Below are 21,618 nucleotides of genomic sequence, written 5' to 3'. Positions count from 1 at the left end.
CATTGACTTTATCACCAGATTAGACAATTACAGGAGGTTTTAAATATTAGCATTTTGAATTACTGTAAAGAAGACTGAATAACTTAGTTTTGCACAAGACAACTCTTACCCATCTGGTTTGAAATTTTCCCTTTTGCACATGGAAGGCAATTGTAACAGCAAAATGGCTTCTCTTCTATTTTCATCTTCCTGTAGCCTGGACAACAAGTGTCATTGCACAAAGAAAGAGGTTGAATCTATCAAGAAATGAAAGCAACATTTACTATAACTTGTTACTACAACATCCATCCATCCATCCATCCACCCAGCCAGCCAGCCAGCCAGCCAGCCAGCCAGCCAGCCAGCCACCAACCAACCATCCAACCATGCAACCAGGACATGTATTCAGACTTTCATTATTCCTTGATTGATTCATTTTGTTTTAAAGCATCATTTCATCATTCTACTCCTGAATTCTACCTACCCATTGTTCCTTCATCTTTGCAGTTTTCAACCTGACAACTTGAAGGACAAGATCAATTCAAATTTATAATGTCAAAAGCAAGAAGGGAAGGGAAACAACGTACAGATAGTCCTCAACTTACAACGGTTCATTCAAAAAATTTTATTTAGGTGTGGAATTTAATAATAAATTTAGGGTATGGGTGTCCCAATATCTCTTTGTTTAAAAGCAATTACAGTCAATGAATGGAGGGAAGGTGAGTTAGAATCAAACCCAAAGGCAGAAAAACTAAGAATTGGGCACAGGAAGATAGCATCATTTGGCTAGGAGAAAGTCAAGATCCAGAAGAGCTATTCCTCATGCATCCATTAGCTGGAAATAGAGATGAATATTTTCCCCCTAACTTTCAATATCTTTCTCTTCTTTGGCCACAGCACTGATCAGGTGTTCTATCTGAACCAGGGTTAATATGATCATTGACATGGAATTCCCCATTTCTTTTTTCCCATCCATGCCAGTCAATAAGCACTTTCTTTTGTCTTCAAAATACTGATGAAAAAAAAAAAACAATTTTATAATTCTTCATTCCATTTGGGCCACCAAAGGGAACTTCACAGAATCTCCACCCACCCACCAACCCATCCAACCATCCAACCATCCAACCAACCATGCAACCAGTACAGTTTTGATTTCTGTATTCAGCATTTCATTATTCCTTGATTGATTCATTTTGTTTTAAAGCATCATTTCATCATTCTACTCCTGAATGCTACCTACCCATTGTTTCTTCATCTTTGCAGTTTTCAACCTGACAACTTGAAGGATAAGATTGGTTCAAATTTATAATGTCAAAAGCAAGAAGGGAAGGAAAACAATGTACAGATAATCCTCAACTTACAATGGTTCATTTAATGGCCATTCAAAGTTACAATGGCACTGAAAAAAGAGACTTATGACCATTTTTCACAGTTACAACCTTTGTAGCATCCCATGACCATGTGATAAAAATGTAGATGCTTGGCCACTGGTTTGTACTTATGACCATTGCTGTGTCCCAAGGTCATGTGATCACCTTTTGCAATCTTTTGACAAGCAAAGTCAAAGGGGAAGCCAGATTCGCTTAACAGCCAAGTTACTAACTTATCAATTGCTGTGATACACTTAATGACTCTGGCAAGGAAGGTCATAAAATGGGGCAAAAGTCACTTAACAAATGTCTCACCTAACCACAGAAATTTTGGGCTCAATTGTGGTCATAAATCGAGGACTACTTGTCCACAGGTTGAAATCTTAGCAGGAAATACCTGGTTAAAGATGGCAGGCCAGATGATGTCTTGTGCAAAAATGGTAAACCGCTTATCTGGAGAAGCTGATGGGTCAATTTTTCCAACTTTGACTTTAGCAAAGGTCTCATTTGGGAATGTGACCCAGTTGATAATGTCAAATCCCATCTCTAGATCCCCATTTTCATTAAAGGAAATTTTCTCTCCTGCAGTGTTATTAAATGAGATGGTTCTCAAATAGTGATGGAGCTAAACAGAAGCAAAGAGTGACAATTAGTGGAAAAAGAAAGAAACAGAAAAAAGAAAAGAATGAAAACAGAAAGAAAGAGAAAAGAGAGAAAGAGAGGGAGGAAAGAAAGAAAGAGAGGGGGAAAGAAAGATAGAAAGAGAGAGAGAGAGAGAGAGAGAGAGAAAGCGAGAGAGAGAAAGCGAGAGAGAAAGAAAAAAGAAAAAGAAAGAAAGAAAGAAAGAAAGAGCAAGAGAGAGAGAGAGAGAGAGAGAGAAAGAGAAAGAGAAAGAAAGAAATTTTGTATTCAGTTCAGGATATTGATTTCATGGGATGTGCTTCATTAATATAATTATTGTTCCTCCACCCCATCCATATTTCTTCTCTGCCACAGACATTTTGAACTTCTGCCAATCATGCCAGTACTGCTGCATCTCAACGTTTCTTTCCTATTGTAGCATCTTCATCTACTCACAATCACAAAAGTTTTTCTAAGTCACTAAATGATAGGGAAAATGTTTTGGCAGGAGACTGAAAATAATCACTAATGCAGTCAAAGAGAAGACTCCACTGTTCTCATTGACTGCATTACCTAACAGCTCATTGCATCAGACAGAAGAGCAGTGGGAGATGTTCATTCATTTTTTTTACCTGCCATGTTTTTTGAGTCAACAAAGTTTCTCTCCCAACTTCTGTCCTTGCTCTGTGTTTGGACTTGGGGGAAAGCATGGCTTGTAAAGCATGTGCCACACCATAGACTGCATTGTAGATGCTGTAACTCTGTCCAGTCAGGATGGTGTCAAACACAGACCAAGGTAGATTCTCCAACTTCTCTTCTCCAGTGCACATCGTTCCAGTGTCTTCATCTAAATTATCTTCAGAAAAAGAGCATTCAAAAGCCTCTTTCCAAAACACTCTCATTAAATGGTCTTCCGCTTCAGAAGTTGGGTTTCTCATCTGAAGGAATTTATCGAATCCAGAAATCTCCTTGGAAGAAACTGCAAAAGTTATAACACCATGGAAAAAGTCCATACCCCTGGTTTTTTGAAAGGGAAGGGATGTAAACTCCATCTGGGCTGGCATTATCCAAACTTTATCTTTTCTTTTGACAGGGATATCTTCAAATTCTGTATAATAGGGCAACATTCTAAAAATGACAGTGACCTGGTTTTCACAATAGAGGATAATGACATTGGCAGTGCTCTTCATGATAATAGTGTACATTTTATCAAAGTCTTTAAATGCTCCTTCAATATCATTAGAAAATGTTTCCTTGGCTATCTCTTCCATGAAGTCAAAGCAGATACCTTTCTGGGAATATAAAGGAATAGCATTTTGTATGAATCTCTCTCCACTCCTATCAGGTTGGGAAATCAGTCCAATCCATATCCACCTAAAATACAATAGCAACTGGAGAATACCCATGATCTGTTGGTCAACATTTGGGAAAAAACGATGAGAGAAAACACCTTGTATCTTGCCATCTATCAATGGGGAAGATCCGTATGTGAGCTAGACATAGGAGAAAAAAGGACCATGGTTTCCCAACTTGAAATATTTTTTTTAAAAAAAATATGTGCTTAATTTACGGTCTTTGTTACAAATATTAATATAAGTGTAATCATGTTCAGAAACAATTTCAGAAATTATTGTACTAGAAACACAAATTTGGAGCCCTCAGAAATGCATTAATTCAAGTAATGTTATATGGAAAATTGACTACAAATTTTAAGGATTAAATATGATTGGTCCTGATTAAGGAAGGAAACCCATCCCCACATTTCCCTAGTCTTTTCCTCATAGGAAATGGAAAGAAAATGGGATCAATGAAGTCATGATGGTATGAAGATAAAATTGGATGAGCAATGTAAGAACATGGTTTTGCTTTAATATGCACCATAACCCTCCTCTAGATTTGCATAGTTCATATCTCATAATTTTTATTCTTTATTGGCCAAGTGTGATTGAACACGGAAGGAATTTGTCTCGGATGCATACGCTCTCAATGTACATACAAACATCAAACAATGTCATAAATCATAAGATACAATCATAAGATATAAACAAGTGATAAATCATAAGATACCAATAGAAGAAGGTAGTAGGAAAGATGAGAGGATGAGAAAGATGAGAAAGATCATAGTAATACAGCCCTACTACATGGATAACTATCTTTACATATAAACAATGTTGTGGGCATTAGGTGTTTAGCAGAGAGATGGCAATAAGGAAAAGGCTATGTTTGGTTGTTTTGGCAGGCAGTGTCCTATAGCGGTGTCCTGAGGGGAGAAGTTGAAACAGTTTATGTCCAGAATACGAGGGGTCTGTAGATAGTTTCTCAGCCCATCCTCCTGACCCGTGCAATATACAAGTCCTCAATCAGAGGTAAAATCCAGCAGGTTCTGACAGGTTCTGGAGAACCGGTAGCAAAAATTTTGAGTAGTTCAGTGAACCAACAAACACCACTTATGGCTGGCCCCAGAGTGGGGTGGGAAAGGAGATTTTGCAATATCCTTCCACCAGAAGTGGGGAGGGAATTAATTAATTAATTAATTAATTAATTAATTAATTAATTAATTTGTTCAATTTATATGCCGCCCTCCTCCAAAGACTCAGGGCGGCTTACAATGCACTTATAGCAATAGCCTTCATACTTTTATATATACCTGCTTATTAGGGCTTTTGCCCCCACCCCCATAAGCAGTGTTTCTACAAAGTCAGCTTATTGCCCCCACAATCCAGATCCTCAATTAACCTACCTCGTGTCAGGGTGGCAATTAATCCCGTTCCCCTTTGGGGTAATTGCACTTAATTAGAGATGGACTGTGGCTTTTCCTTGAAGTATACTTTAAGAGAAAATAAACTGGGATATATTCTAAGAAACACATTTTATTATAAAGAAATAAAAACAATCTTACTAGCTATTAATTACATCTTGGTAGCGTTTCTGCCTTACCTCTTGGCAGGCGAACAAAGAAGTTAGAAGAGAGAAAAAGAATGTGGACATGCGCAGTAGCTTAGAGATAAGGTGCTCAGCATCTACCGTAAGTCTTAGAATTCAAGCACAGCTGGCAAACACAAAAACGCAGTGACAATCTCTTCTTTGCCAGTTGAGCAGACATCAGTCAAGTCACATCAGGCAAGACACATCTTCTTACGCAGATACTCGTGCTGAGCTGCTGGAAGTGGTTTGTTGAGTATATCAGCAATTTGATCATGTGTAGACACATACTGCAATTTAACAAAACCTTGTTTAACTAATTGTTTTATGTTTTGATAACGGATGTCAATGTGTCTGGACCTAGAACCTGTGAAATGTGATTCAGAAATATAAACCACTGATTCATTGTCTTCCATCACGGTGATCGGTCGGATCGGACGTGTCCAGATATCTGTGACCAAAGCATCAAACCATGTTAGAGAATTACATGCATCTGAAACACAAGCATATTCAGCTTCAGTAGATGAACAAGAAACAAAATTCTGTTTACGCACTTGCCAGTTTAAGAACATCATATAACCTGAAGTACTTTTACGAATTTTCTTGTCACTAGCCCAATCAGAATCTGCATAACAACATAATTCTGCATAATCAGTATGTGTTGGTTCTAACAATAACTTCATATGTTTAGTGTGTTTTAGGTATTTCAATAATTTCTTAACGCATGTCCAATAAAACTGTTTTGCCTTACCTACGTGTCGAGACAAGAGATTAACACTAAGTGCAATGTCGGGTCTGGTCCAACTACTAATGTACAACAGTGACCCAATAACTGAATGATAAAGTGTTTGATCCTCGAACTCAGGACTTGGTTCATGTGTCAAGTTGTGAAAATCTGTTTGCATGGGTATGGGTGCTGTGTTAGCATCCTTCATGTTGCAATGATGCAAAATTTGTTCAATTTTATCCTCTTGTGAAAGACTAAACCCCTTCTGTGTTTTGTTAATCTGAACACCTAAATAAGTGCTAACATGCTTAAAGTTTTCAATGTGAAATATCTTTGCAAAGCTTTAGCAAAAATTTCATTCATTTGCTTATTTGGACCAATATAAACAATATCATCAACATAAACAAGAACTATTTCATATGTATTGTTAGATCTTTTTGTGAACACACACTCATCAGTTTCGGACTTAATAAAGCCCATTGAATTTAGTTTGTCAGTAAGACATAAGTACCACATTAAATCAGACTGTTTCAAACCATAAAGACTTTTTTGTAGAAACCAGGTATCCCCTTCTTGCTGTCGGAACCCTGGAGGACCTCTTATGTAGATCTCCTCATCCAGGTCAGCATGTAGATAAGCTGTGTCAACGTCAAACTGGAAAGCTTCTAAACCAAGGACAGTTGCAGTTGCTAAAGCAATTTTTACACTTTCAGTCCGGACTGTCGGTGAGTAGGTATTTGTGTAGTCCTCAGGATAACGTTGAGCAAAACCCTGAGCTACAAGTCTGGCCTTGTACAGTGACTCACCATTTGACTTCTTTTTGATTCTGTAGACCCATCAAGTGCCAATGACCCTTTTGTTTGCTGGCTGCAGCTGTAAACACCTTAAGTTTCTTTAGACTGTCCATTTCAGCCTGCATTGCCTCATACCACTTCTCTTGCTCTGAATCAGGAAGATGTTTGATTTGTGTGAACGTATCAGGTGGAAGCGTAACATTGCAAATCAATGGCAAGGGTGTTTTTGTCAGTTGCCACGAATATTGCTGTGGAGGGATCCCCTTTGTGGCCCTCTTGGAACGTCTCAGAACAACAGTCCATTCTTCTTCTGCTTCGTCCTCGTCCTCACATTCGTCGCTAGCATCAGCATTAGTGGCTTGCGAAGACGGAACATCAGATTGAGAAGAACCAGTGGCTGGAACCTTTGCCTGTAGATCTTGATTATCAGACTGCGCAGCATCAGCAGTATCATCTCTAGGAAAATAAACTCCAGGATCCTTGGAATGAATCCTGGACCAGTCAGCATCTTCCTCAAAATTGGCTGATTGGGAAATCACAATTACATGTCTGAAGTCAATAAATTAGCTCCATTTTGAGTTATCATCAATGCCCATAAATCTCAGTCTCTTTGCTGCTGGACCTCCTTTCCTTCTTTGAGCTAAGGGAATATTCACCATAGTGTATGAACCAAAAATATGGAGGTTTTTGAGATCGGGCTTGTAGCCATACCACATGACTCTGATTTATTACACTGCTCCAAGTACGGTTGACAATGTAATTTGCATATTTGATAGCTTCACCCCAGTATGGCATACTAAAGTTGGCGTCTTCTAGGAGACAACACATCATGGTTTGCAGTACCCCTTGTCATCTTTCTACGACTCCGTTCTGAGCCGGTGTGTAAGGAGCCGACGTCTGATGAAGAATTCCATTCTTATGCATCCAGTCCTGGAAACGCTGAGACATGAATTCAGCACCATGATCATTCTGGATTCTGGTGATGTGAACTTGGTGTTGGAGCAGCAAAGTTTGCTTTTGCGCATGCCCCAAGATGGCGACGCCCGTCTAGATCGCGTCTAGAGATGGGCGGCTCGTGGACTGGCAGGGGTCTTCTGGGGCTGCCATGAACATCGGCAACCCCGTTTCCAGTTTGAGGACTCTCTCCCCAGCCTGATGAGGGCTTTTTCGCCCTCCGGAACCTCGTGGCTGGGGAGAAGTGAGCGGAAGACGGCGCGGGTGTAAGAACGCCGAGGCTGAACGCTGACAGCCCGGCTGCATTGGCTCCGCCGTTTTTCTCCCTGTTTGACCGAGGAGGCGGCTGCTAGAGTGGTGGCGGCGGCGGCGGCGGTGGTGATGCCCCTTTATCCAGCGAGCTCCCCCCTGACCCTGGATGCCCCTGGGGGTTTCTTTTGGATGTTCCGGGGGCGCTGGGGAACGCTGGGAGCTCGGGTGTGGCCAGCGCCAAGGACGACGCTATGGTAATGGCGGCTGCTGCGTGGCAACCAGGTCGAGGGCGGTGGTGCTGGAGAGCTGGAGAGTTGTTGGCGTTGGAGGAGAGGAGAGGAACATCAAGCCTCGACATTGAAATGGGGGAGTTGAACCTCATTGTGCTCAGGGGTTGAAGGATACATGGCTGATGTTAAGGGTTGTGTGGAAAGACCTGGGGTTGGAGAGGCTGGTGGACAGCTCAAGTATTGGGTCGCTATGGATGGCCTCCCCCCCTCCCTTTTTAGGCCCTGTTATCGGCCTATCGGCCAATGTGGACTTTCTTCCCCAGAGCTTGGGACCTGGCTCTGTCTTTCGTCCTGTCTCCTGGCTGTATGGAGGACAAGGCAGTTATGGGAGGATGGATGGAGCCAGTTCCAGACTACATTCGCCGCAGACGGGACTCATCTTTTCAGGGCCAGGAACGCCAAACCACCGTGAGAGGGTGGTTTTGGACTTTTTCTGACTTTTTCCATCTTGCCTGATTAGGATGGCCAACCACCGTGAGAGGGTGGTTGGATAGTTCCCCTCAACTGGACTGAACGTGAGGACTCCTACCCATTACCGTGAGAGGGTAATGGTGACTCTTCCGATTATCTTAGTCTTGCTTCCTGGACATTTGAAACCATCATTATCGACCCCTAGGCCATGTCTAGGCCAAACTTGTATTATCACTCTAGTGTTAAAATGTATTCTAGGGCAAAGCTTCTTGTGCTGCGAGATTCCCCCCTCTCGCAGGCCTGGCCCTCTATGTTATCGAGGGCCCACCTTAATGACGGATCTTGGGACCCCGAGAGGTGGCATGTCGCAAAAAGGGGATTGAGGGGTTTTTTAAAGACTTTTTTAATTAGACTTTTAAGGGGTTCTGAGGGTGGGGGAGGTTATGTGGGTTTGGGGGAAAACCCACAGGGGTTGGAGACCAGTCCGGCTGCTATTAATGGTGCCATAGGGGGTACGGACTCTGGGGGAAAGGGGACTGTTAGAATGCCCTCTAGTGAGGGCTTCTCTATTAACACGCTGAGTGGGAGGGGCAGGTATGGCGGGAGCAGGGGGCCATATCATGTGGTGGGGGCACGTGCTCGCTATCTCCGAGCGATTGCGTGCCCCGGTCCCCTTAGCTCTTCCCGTTCCCCAGGCTGCTTAGAGTCTCAGCGCCCGAGTCTCCGGCTGATGTTATGTAATGCCAGGTCCGTAGTAAATAAAGCCCCCCTCATTTGTGATCTTATTCAGGAGGGGGGAGCGGACCTGGCAGGTATCACGGAGACCTGGTTGGGCCATGAGGGGGGAGTTCCCCTCGTGGAGATGTGCCCATCAGGCTTCCGTGCATTTCTTTTTTTTTTTTTTTTTTTTAATTGTAAGAAGTTATAATAATACAATTTTTTCTCCATCCGGTTACATAGTATGGAAAAAGAAATAAATGCAAATTACATATTGAACATAAATGAGTGATTTTTTCAGCCCAGATACATAGTAGTGCATAGCAGTAAATACAGAAAAAGTGGAGAATTGTGTTCTCATATCATTTAGGTCGTATATTATATATCTATAATAATCTTCTACTATACATTAATGAATACATAAATTTTGTCTCCTACTTATCCGAGTATCCTCTCCTTGCCATCTTATCTTTCCTACCATCCTCTCTACATCTTCTCTTACTATTCCGTTTTACTATTTCTTGTTCTGGTCTCTTCCCTTTTTATTTCAATTTCCTCTTCTCTAGCCACCCGTACCACTTGTCCCATACGCTGTAATAATCCGAATCATCTCTGTCATTAATTTCTAATGTTAATTTGTTCATCTCGGCACACTCCATTATTTTGCCGATTACTTGTTCCTCATTCGGGATTTTTTTCTCTTTCCATTGTTGGGCGAAGGCAATTCTTGCTGCTGTTATTATATGCAATGCCAAATATTTCTTCTTTTTTGTCATTTCCTTCTGAAGAATTCCCAGGAGAAGTATTTTAGGATCTAATTCGAAAGTTTCACCTATTATTTCTGAGAGCCAATTACAAATCGTCTTCCAGTACTTTTTTGCTTGGGAGCACGTCCACCAGCAATGGTAAAAGGAACCTTGCTGGTGTGCACACTTCCAACACCTTGGGTTAGAGTTAGGGAAGATCTTAGCAATTCTAGCCGGTGCTAGATGCCACCTATAAATCATCTTGTACTGGTTTTCCTTATAAGTGGTTGCCTTGGTGAGTTTTATGTTAATGTTCCATAATTGATCCCATTCTTCCAAATTTATATTTTTCCCAATATTTTTTGCCCATGCTAACATTGGGCCTTTAACTACTTCTTCCATCAAATCATATTCTACTAAGTAGTTATATATTTTAGCTAATAATTTTTTATCTGTACCCATCCAGATTTTGTCAAAATCTTTGCTCCCCATTTCTATGCCATATTGTACTTTATCTTTTTTGTGTCTTGATTTTATCTGCGCATATGTCCACCATTCAATACAAATGCCTTGTTCTTTTAATTGTTCTAATGTTTTGAGGTTCCCTGCCTCATCTAGAATTTCTTTGTATTTTACAGTTTTGCCATAGTCCAGAACGTTTGGGTAGATTATCGCCTCCATGGTTGAGAGCCAGCTGGGAATTTTAGTGTAATGTTTCCGTCTTATTTCGTCCCACGTAGATTTTAGTATGTCCCTCAGTTTATGTTTATTGAAATATGTTTTGGTTTTTTTCCCGGTTTCCCATAGATAGGCATGCCAACCCATCTGAAGCTCATGCCCTTCTAATGTTAGAATTCTTTTATTCGCTAACGTCGCCCATTCTTTTAACCATACAAGGATTGCTGCCTTGTGATATGTTTCCCAAATAGGTAATCCTAGCCCTCCCCTATTTTTTTTATCTTGTAAACTCCTGATTGCTATTCTTGGTTTTTTCCCTCCCCATATAAACTTCCTGATAATGGCATTGAGTTCATTGAAAATTTTTTTATCCAATTTGATTGGCGCTGTTTGAAACAAGAACAGCAATTTGGGTAGGATACTCATTTTAATGGTCGCTATCCTCCCGAGGAAGGAAATTTGCAACTTCCCCCACTTCTCCAAATCTTGTTTTATACTTTTTACCAGGGGTATATAATTGTCTTCTTTAAGGGCCGAATACTTTGTTGAGATCCATACTCCCAAATATTTTACTTTTTTCGCAATTTGGATTCCCATAGATTCCTCCAGGACTTCTTTTTGATTTTTCGTCATATTTTTAGTGAGCATTTTAGTTTTAGATTTGTTTAATTTAAGTCCTGCTACTTCTCCATATTTATCAAGTGTTTCCAATATATGTGTACCTGTTTCAACCGGTTCTTCCATGATTAGGACGACGTCATCCGCAAACGCTTGAACTTTATATATTTCCTTCCTTATTTTGAGCCCTTTAATTTGACCGCTCTCTCTAATCTTTTTCAATAGCACTTCTAATGCCAGTATGTACAAAAGTGGTGACATTGGGCATCCCTGTCTTACTCCTTTACTGATCTGAAATGTTTTGGTGAGTTCCCCATTTACTAGAATGTTGGCCCTTTGTTTCTCATAGATCGTCTTTATTGTATTTGTAAAATTTTGTCCAAATCCCATTATGTTCAATTGTTGCTTTATAAACTCCCAATTCAAATTGTCGAAGGCCTTCTGTGCATCTAAAAAGACTAGTGCTACCTCTTTTTCCGGATGTTCCTCATAATATTCTAGCACATCCAGGATCGTCCTAGTGTTATTCCTTATATGCCTCCCTGGGAGGAATCCATTCTGATCACTATGTATTATCTTATTTAGAATTTTTTTTAGTCTTTCCGCTAGTATGTTCATATATATTTTATAATCCGTGTTAAGAAGTGAAATTGGCCGGTAATTCTGTATCAATTTGGTGTTCGATCCCTCTTTTGGTAAAAGTATAATATAGGCCTCTCTCCAGGATTCTGGTATTTTGTTTTTCATTAGGGCCTCATTAAAAATTTGTAGCATTCTTGGGAGTAGGATATCTTCTAATTCTAAATTTTTGTATAGTTCCCCTGGGAATCCATCCGGGCCCGGGGATTTGTTCTTTTTCAATTTGGCAATTGCAGTCTTTACCTCTGTTAGTGTAATCTCTTTATTTAATATTTCTTTTTCCTCCTCTCCAATCTGTGGCATTCCCTCCTCCAATAAATATTGTTTTACTTTCTCTTTGGATATATCCTCTTCCTTATATAAAGACGCATAAAAATTGTATGCTATCTCCAATTTTTTTTCTTCCTTAGTTGTGGTATGACCTTCGGTGTCTTCAAGTTGAAAAATGATTCCTTTCTCTTTCTCCTTTTTAATTCTGTAAGATAACCACCTTCCTGGCTTGTTGGCATTCTCGAAGTAATATTGTTTTGTTCTCTTAATGTTAAATGCAAGTTTTTCTTGATCCATTATATTTAATTTATGACGAATATTCATCCAATTTGCTTTTATTACTTCATTGTCAGGGTTTATTTGGGCCTCTTTCTCTGCCTTTGCCAGTTCTTCTAGTAATATTCTTAGAGATTCTCTCCTCTCTTTATTTCTGAACGCTCCATAAGATATCATTAGGCCTCTTAAATAGGCCTTCATCGTATCCCAGATTATCCCCGGGTTCGTTGGTTCTTTTTCATTTTCTTCAAAAAAGATTTCTAATTCCCTCTTGACTTTGTCGATATTTTTTTTGTCTCGTAAAAATTGTGTGTTCATTCTCCACCTTGTGTTTTTTCTCTTATATGTACTCTTCCATCTAATTTCCAGTGGATTATGATCTGCCCAGGTGTTAGGTAAAATTTCCACTGACTCAATGTCCATACCCAAGTTCCTGCTTGCCCACATCATGTCTATTCTGGACCATGATTTGTTGGGATTAGAGTAGAAGGTATACTGTCTCTTGTTGGGGTGTAGTGTTCACCAAATATCCACGAGGTTTAATTCATCGACTAAGTCAAAAAAGGTTTTTGGTAGGTTTTTCCTCATTTTCTTTTGACCTCTGGGTCTTTTGTGATCTTTATGCGCATCGACCACTCCATTAAAATCTCCAATGATGCAAACATTATTATTGTCCAATCCTCTTATTATATCTCTTGTTTTACTATAAAACTCTTTCAAATTTTTATTTGGGGCATAGATCGCTACTATTAAAATTGTTGTATTGCCTCTCTCGATTTCGACAATTAGTAATCTCCCTTTGGGGTCTGCATACTTCAATTTCGTCTTCATCTCCTTTCTAATATATAGTACCACCCCTCTCTTTTTCTTCGTAGCTAAAGAGGTATACAGATTTCCCAGTTTTTTATTATCCAAATATTTTATGTGTTCTTGTTTAATATGTACCTCCTGGAGGCATACAATATCAGCATTTTGTATAACTAATTTGTTAAAGAAAATTTTTCTTTTTTTATGATCGTTAAGTCCGTTTACATTAATTGATATAGTTTTCCAGTCGTCCATTCTTTTTACTTTCTGTTGATTTACTTAAATTTGATGTTAGTATTAGCTCGAACTGCTCTTTGGGGCCTTTGTTTCTTTCCTGCTTCTCTTCTTTCTTTCTCTTCCCTTTCTTTCTCGCCTAAGCTCTCTTTCCCCGTCAAAGCCTCTTCTTGGGAGCTTTTCTGGGTGAGTTCTTCTTCTGTAGTGCCAGCTTCCAGTTCCTCTTTACTACTTTGTTCGTCTTCTGACCCTCTCAGATAGTCAAGGAATTCTTGTGCCTCCACCAAGCTGTTTATTTTAATCCTCCTTCCTTGCCAGGTGATCAACATCCCCTCCGGCAAGGTCCATCTAAAAAGTATATTCCTTTTATTTAGCTGTGAGGCCAGAAATCTGTAGTCTCTCCTTTGTTCTCTCACCCTCCTCGGCACTTGCTTCAAGACAATCACCTCTTTTTCCTTGTAGTTAATCGGTTCTTCTTTTACCATTTTATAAAAGATATCCCTCACTTTCTTACGTGCGAACCTTATATGCACCTCTCTGGGTAGATTGTTCCGTCTAGCATAGTTAGTTTGTATTCTATACGCCTCGTCTAGCTCTTTTATTATGTCATTTGAATCCTGTTGGAGCACCTCCGCTATTATTTCGGCCATTACTTGGCCTAAATTTTCGTCCTTGTCCTCTATCACGTTTTGGAAGCGCAAGTAGAAAGAGGCCTTGTCCATTTCCAATTGTATAATCGCTTCCTCCAGATCCCTATTCTGGGCCATTAATTTTTGATCCACTGTTTCTAGGTCTTTCTCTTGTTGTTCGACTTTAGATTCTATCTTACCTATTCTCTGTTCGTTATTTGAAATGGCTTGTTGTATGTCACCTATTTTCTGGTCAATGCCTTGTATGTCTATTTTGATTTCCTGGTGGTTGTTGGTCATTTTTTCTTGCATTAGAAGCATTGTTTCTTGAATCGTTACTAGTGATGCCTGCATCGCTTGCATTGTTGGAATCACTGATGCCTTCTCTGTTTTTGATAGCCCTTCCATCGATTTCTGAGTTGCAGGAGACGACATTGTAATTGTAGGGCTTGAAACGCTAGGAGTTATTTTCTTTCCTGTTTTCGCCACAGTGGATGCAAAACTTGTCATCTCCCTAAGGACCTTCGCCTGTTCTTTGACTATCCTTTCTATATTCCTCCACACTGTCATCCACTAGTTACCTTCCCTTGTTTGGTTAACAATACTGAGGAGGAAAGAGTTTTTGAGGCTATTCCCAATTCACCAGACAGGAGGGGGGAGCGGACCTGGCAGGTATCACGGAGACCTGGTTGGGCCATGAGGGGGGAGTTCCCCTCGTGGAGATGTGCCCATCAGGCTTCCGTGCATTTCATCAGCCGAGAGCTCAGGGCAGGGGCGGGGGGGGTGGCGGTCATTTTAAAAGAAGGTCTTGATCCGAGGGAGACCACTGTACCTCAGATAGCCGGATGTGAGTCCCTTTTTGTGAAGTGGGGTCGTGGGGTGCAGATGGGTCTGTTGATCACGTACCTGGCTCCCTGCCACGTGGCAACGACCCTGCCCGAACTCCTCAATGTTATAGCCGAGGTGGCGGCTGATACCCCCAGACTTGTGGTCATGGGGGATTTCAACCTGCCATCCATCGGTGAGACATCTGAGGTAGCTCGGGAGTTCATGGCTTCCATGACGGCCATGGACCTGACCCAAGTAATTCATGGCCCTACTCATATGGGGGGACACACTCTGGACTTAGTTTTTATCTCTGGTCAGTGGTTGAGTGGCCTTGATATAGGGGATGTAGATATTGAACCCTTGTCATGGTCTGACCACTCGCTCCTTCGACTTGACTTTCTGACCGCCGTACCCCGTCGCAGGGAGGCGGAACCGACCAGGTGGTTCCGCCCCAGGCGCCTGATGGACCCTGATAGGTTCCAGATGGAGCTTGGGCCATTTCCTGAGACTCTAGCTCATGACTCGGCTGATGACCTGGTGGCCGCCTGGGATAGGGCGGCTGCCGGGGCTTTGGACCGGGTCGTGCCTTTGCGGCCTCTGACCCGGCACCGAACTCACTTAGCTCCTTGGTTTTCCGAGGAGCTGAGGGTGATGAAGCGCCGGAAAAGACGCCTAGAGAGCGGTTGGAGGGCCAGTCGTTCCGAGTCTGACTTGACACTGGTAAGGTCTCATATTAAGACCTACCTAGTGGCGATAAAAGCGGCGAAATCTAGCTATTTTGCCGCTCTTATCGCATCATCAGATAACCGCCCAGCCACCCTGTTTAGGGTGACCCGCTCCCTCCTCCATCTGGGAGCACGGGAGGACCCCTTGCAGGGCCGAGCTGAGGATTTTGTACAGTATCTGGATGATAAAATAACTCAGATTCGGGAAGACTTGGCCGCCGACTGGGTTAGTTCAGACGAGATGACTGAGGCAGGCCTTGAGAGTGTTATCTGGGAGGAGTTCGATCCTGTGGCTCCCGAGGACGTGGACAGGATCTTGGGGCGGCTGAACGCAACCACATGTTTATTGGACCCGTGTCCCTCCTGGTTGGTGCTGGCTTCCCGGGAGGTTACACGAGGCTGGCTCCAGGGGATTATTAACGCTTCTTTGAGTGAGGGTGTCCTGCCGGCCGCCTTGAAAGAGGCGGTGGTGAGGCCTCTCCTCAAGAAGCCATCCCTGGATCCGGCTGTTTTGGCTAACTATCGTCCAGTCTCCAACCTTCGCTTTATTGCGAAGGTTGTTGAGAGTGTGGTGGCGCGACAGCTTCCCCAGTACCTGGATGAAGCTGTCTATCTGGATCCGCTCCAGTCTGGCTTCAGACCTGGGTACAGCACGGAAACGGCATTGGTCGCGTTGGTGGATGATCTCTGGAGGGCCCGGGATAGGGATTCTTCCTCTATCCTGGTCCTATTAGACCTCCCAGCGGCTTTTGATACCATCGACCATGGTATCATGTTGCGCCGGCTGGAGGGACTGGGAGTGGGGGGCACCGTTTTGCGGTGGTTCTCCTCCTATCTCTCCGACCGGTCGCAATCCGTGTTGACAGGGGGGCAGCGGTCGACCCCAAGGCGCCTTGTTTGTGGGGTGCCGCAAGGGTCGGTCCTCTCGCCCCTCCTGTTCAACATTTATGTGAAGCCGCTGGGTGAGATCATCCGTGGTTTTGGGGTGGAGTTCCATCAGTACGCTGATGATACTCAGCTGTACATTTCCACCCCAGACCATCCCAATGATGCCTTGGAAGTGATGTCCCAGTGCCTGGAGGCCGTGCGGGTCTGGATGGGGAGAAACAGGCTTCGACTCAACCCTTCCAAGACCGAGTGGCTGTGGCTGCCGGCGTCCCGGTATAGCCAGCTGACGCCATCGCTGGTTATTGGGGGCGAATCATTGGCCCCCACAGAGAGGGCCCGCAACTTGGGTGTCCTCCTGGATGCGCGGCTGTCTTTAGAAGGGCATATGACAGCCGTGGCCAGGGGGGCTTTTTGTCAGGTTCGCCTGATACGCCAGTTGCGCCCCTTTCTGGACCGGGACTCCCTACGCACGGTCACTCAAGCACTCGTCACTTCTCGTCTGGACTACTGTAACGCTCTCTACATGGGGCTCCCCTTGGGGTACACCCGGAGGCTCCAACTGGTGCAGAATGCGGCTGCGCGGGGGATTATGGGAGCGACGGGGCGCTCCCATGTGACTCCTCTCCTGCGCGAGCTGCATTGGCTTCCGGTGGACTTCCGGGTGCGCTTCAAGGTGTTGGTGATCACTTTTAAAGCGCTCCATGGCTTAGGGCCAGGGTACTTACGGGACCGCCTTCTGCCACCAATAGCCTCCCACCGGCCGGTTCGCTCCCACAGAGAGGGCCTCCTCAGGGTGCCGTCGGCCAGACAATGCCGGCTGACGACCCCCAGGAGGAGAGCCTTCTCTGTGGTGGCACCTACCCTATGGAACAATCTACCCCCAGAGATACGAGTGATCTCCGACCTTCGGATTTTTCGTCGGGCCCTAAAAACTCATTTTTTCCAGTTAGCCGGTCTGTCTTGATTTTAGGGTTAGTTTTAAAATTTTAATATTGATTTTAATTGACAAGTTTTAAATTATGGGCCAAATTTATAAATTATTTTAACTTTATTTTTTAACTGTGATGTTTTGTATAGATGTTTTTATCTTGGCTGTTCACCGCCCTGAGTCCGAAAGGAGAAGGGCGGTATAGAAATTTGAATAAATAAATAAATAAAATAAATAAAGTCTTTAAAGATCTGAAAAGTCTCAGATTTTTCTTTCATAGGATATACATATCCATATCTAGAATAATTATCAACAATTGTTAGGAAATATTTTTTACCATATTTTTTAATATTTTAATAATGTTGGCTTAAAAGGACCAACTATGTCAGTGTGAACCAAATCAAAAATACTTGTTGACAGGCATGTAGCGTGTTTGGGAATGGCTGCTGCTTTGGATTTAGCGTTCTTGCAGACAGCACAATCCAAAAACACCTTACACCCCTTTAGATCCAAACCTTTTGCGAACTCCAGCATCTTCCTAAGAACATGCAAACTGGCATGCCCCAATCTTCTATGCCACTTATGGATACACCTGGAATGCAAAGGTTTACCAGTTAGTGAGTTTTCAACATTAACATTTTTATCAGGAACCCCAGGCTTGCTCTGAGCAACCTGTTTCCCAATTTTCTTTTTGTTGGCTTTAGGAGCCTTTGGAGTAGCAACAGGATCTCTCTCTGGAGCATCTCTCTCTGGGCCTGTGCTCTCCTCTTTTGGAGCTTGCATATTTGCCTGTGATTTAGGTTTTGGCTTTAAGTAATAAACACCACCAATTAACATGGTTTCAGCAACAATATCTCCATTTTTAACTATGTAACTTGCTTTTTCAAGGTGGTGAACCTGGAACTTTAATGCCCTAGACAAGTGACTCTGACTAAGCAAATTACTAGTTGCTGTTGGTATGTAATAAACATCAGGAATGAATGTATCGAGCTCTTCAACATAAACAGTTCCTTTTCCTTTGACATGACAAGGATGATTGGAAAAAGACTAAAGTTCACGTAGTTCAGGTTCAGACTCGTGCATCTCTGTGAAAAGTTCCTTTCTGTAGGTAACATGCAATGCTGCACCACTGTCCAAAATCCACAGGAGTCGTCTGTCGTACTCTGGATGAGGTTGTGGATCATTGGTTAAAGCCAATGTGGCGAGTGGAGCTTGTGGATCACGCCAAACCACGACGACCTTGTCTTCCGTCTCTGCCTCTGCCTCCTCTGGAACCTGTTCCTCTGGGCTGGTATGTGACGGGAGCTGGAACTCGTTGAGGACAATCCCGGGTGGCATGTCCCACACGATTACAGATGTAGCATCTTGGCATCCTTGGAACGTAGGCTCTTCCTCGGAAGGGATGCCTCGCTGGAGCTCTTGATGCGAATGGTCCTCACAAATGTGGCATGGCTAACATGAGTGCTTCTTCTTCAGTTAAAAGTCTGCATACATGGTCCACTGTGTGTTGAGCAATAGGCACTTGATTAATCTTTGTAATGGCATCTTTCCATTCATAATTCAATGAATTAATAATAATGCTGATCATTTGAATATCATCAATAAGATAGCCTCTTTTGCCCAATTCTCTTCTGATTCCTTTCAGTTTGGTTAAATGTTCTCCAATATGTTCACCATATTTCAATCTTGAACCATGGAACTCAGACATGAGCAAACATGAAGATTCAATTGAAACAGGCCTGTAGCAATTTTCCAATTGGACCCGAATTTGTTGGGCTGTTGCATCAGGTGGAAAAGTAATCTGCAGTTCAGTATCCACAGACATCAATAATGTTGTGCAAGTTTTAGTCTCTAAGTCTCTTAGAGTCCATGGCTGGGCAGGAGGATTAAAAATCATACAGTGAGTACCTTCTCTACGAAGTAACAATCCAATCTCACTGACCCAGGCCTTATAATTCTGTCCTGACATCTTTAATTTTGACTCACCAGCTAGTGGAACAACAGAAGAGGCCTGTTGAGGAATATGCATTTGGTATATTGGCTGTGCTAGTAAAAATACTTGTTGTGCTTGTTGTGGACCAAAAAATGGCCCTGGTTGTGCTGTTGGAGGTGGACCAGGAGCTGGTCCTGGTTGTACGGCTGGAGGCACTTGTGCATGCACTTGAAAATGTGGCTGCTGTATTGGAATTTGCTGTGCTCCAGCTGCCACTTGTGTTTGAGCTTGGAGCTGTTGCATTTGGGCTGCAATATTAACATGGCCTGCTGGAGATGCAGTAATTTGCCTTTGCTGCATTAAGTATTGTTGTGCTCCATCTAAAAAGACACCAGCACCACCAGGGGGTGCTGAAGTTTTGGGCCTGTGGAGACACTTGTGGCATTGCAGTCTGAATATCTGAGTGAATTAGGGACATGTGTGATAAAGTCTGATGTAATACTTGTAATTGTTCTTGCAAACTGCGATGCATTTCAGCTTTTTCTAGTAAATTACTTTCGCCAGCAGATGGTGCTGCACCTTTAGTTTTAGGCTGCTCAGTTAACTTTTCTGCCTTCGTGGCATGATGTGTAATTTGAGAAGAGAGAACATCATGTGACAATTGTGACGTGTACACAGCTCTCTGTTCTGATTTGCCTGACACAATACCTTCTAGGGGGGGTGTCTTAGGCTTCGGAGAGGAAGGCAAGATGGAGGTTTTAGTGGTTTGAAAAACACGAGACTCTCTCTTATCTGGCTCGAGCATAGATAAAACCATTTTTGCCTGGTATAGCTCACGTTCAAAAAATTCTATTTGATCATGATAGCTTTTCATAGCTTGCTCACACTGGGTGAGCTTAGAGCTTCAAGGAGAATAATAGATTACTTCTCTCTCTGTGTGGGAGGAACATTGAGTCATTTGTAGAATTTTTGGCTTTGCACCAAGCCTTTCAAAACTTTGGGCTTCTGCAGGAATTGTTTGAGAGCATGCATAATCAGAAGGGGAAGTCACTAACCTTAGCACTTCGCTTTCCAAGGCAGCTTTTCTATTTTCTTCTTCCTGAAGCCTCTGTAACAGCATTTCATCCGTTTCTTCTACTCTTCCCACGGCTCCTTTTTCTAGCCGGGTGGCTGAAGTGAGCGACTGGAAATTTGAAAAACTTCTTTCTGCCTCTTCTTCATTGGAGAGGTGCAACTCACTTGTAGAGAATGCTCTGAGTTTCATTTTTTCTTCTTTTGTGGCACCTTAGCAGTCAATTAATCAGCGTTTTGCAGTCGCTAAATTAATCATCTGTCTAATTAGCCTAGACGCTTGTTATCAAAGTAATAAGCAAGGAAAAAAGACATAAATCAATCCAAGCCATCCTCCTGCTACTACGTGTCAGGGTGTATAAATTCCGTTCCCTCCTGGGGGGTAATTGCACTTAATTAGAGATGGACCGTGGCTTTCCTTTGCAGCATACTTTAAGAGAAAATAAACCGGGATATATTCTAAGAAACACATTTTATTATAAAGAAATAAAAACAATCTTACTAGCTATTAATTACATCTTGGCAGCATTTCTGCCTTACCTCTTGGCAGGTGAACAAAGAAGTTAGAAGAGAGACAAAGAATGTGGACATGCGCAGTAGCTTAGAGATAAGGTGCTCAGCATCTACCGTAAGTCTTAGAATTAAAGCACAGCTGGCAAACACAAAAAACGCAGTGACACCTCGGAAGGATGGAAGGTTGAGTCAATCTTGAGCCTGGTGAGATTTGAACTCACACTAATTGCAGGAAGCTGACAACTAAGTGCTACATAACAGCACTTAGTCCACTGCACCACCAAGGCTCTTCACCAAGGAATAGGAATTTTGCAGTATCCTTCCCCTGGATTGGGGTGAGAATGGAGATTTTGCAGTATCCTTGGCTTTCCACACCCACCAAGCCACACCGGTAGTAAAAAAATTCAAATTTCACTACTGTCCTCAATGAAGGAGAGGCTGGTTGCAACTGGTTTTTTCTGCAGTCCTAACTATCCATTGAAGTCTGTACCTGCCCTGTTTGGTTGTTGTGACAACCAAATGAATGGGCATCCTTATATTGATATATACCAATATGCATGCAAGTATGGACTGGATATACAGTAAATTGCAATCCAACAAATACTGGAAGCGTACAGGGAATTAGTTTCCCCCTTTTCATTTCAGTTATTTCATATTTTGGTAACATATCTTCTTACTTGTCATTGTGTTTTATTGGAATTCCAGAAACAAGTATGCTACAAGTCAAATACTTTCCCTTCTTACTTTGAAAAAGGAGTAAAAAATATCCAACTCCTGAGCAACTAACATCAGTGGTGG

At 42.5% G+C, this 21,618-nt stretch overlaps 1 protein-coding gene across 1 annotated transcript in view; it reads right to left on the bottom strand.

Moving 5' to 3' along the window:
- Positions 1-21,618, bottom strand: part of LOC139317651 (vomeronasal type-2 receptor 26-like) — a 51,765-nt gene that overhangs the window by 1,740 nt on the left and 28,407 nt on the right. Inside the window, exons 5-7 of the mRNA XM_070944734.1 lie at positions 2,603-3,463; positions 1,747-1,974; positions 110-236 (exon numbers count right to left, since the gene is read on the bottom strand). Of these exons, the coding sequence (XP_070800835.1) occupies positions 110-236; positions 1,747-1,974; positions 2,603-3,463 (1,216 nt within the window). The remainder of the gene's footprint in view (positions 1-109; positions 237-1,746; positions 1,975-2,602; positions 3,464-21,618) is intronic.

This window comes from Pituophis catenifer, unplaced genomic scaffold, assembly GCF_029215685.1.
Source record: "Pituophis catenifer annectens isolate HBS135680 unplaced genomic scaffold, rPitCat1.0.hap2 SCAF_5, whole genome shotgun sequence".
NCBI classification, from domain to species: domain Eukaryota; kingdom Metazoa; phylum Chordata; class Lepidosauria; order Squamata; family Colubridae; genus Pituophis; species Pituophis catenifer.
The sequence above is the reverse complement of the archived record's forward strand: the minus strand, read 5'-3'. Positions and strand labels throughout refer to the sequence as shown.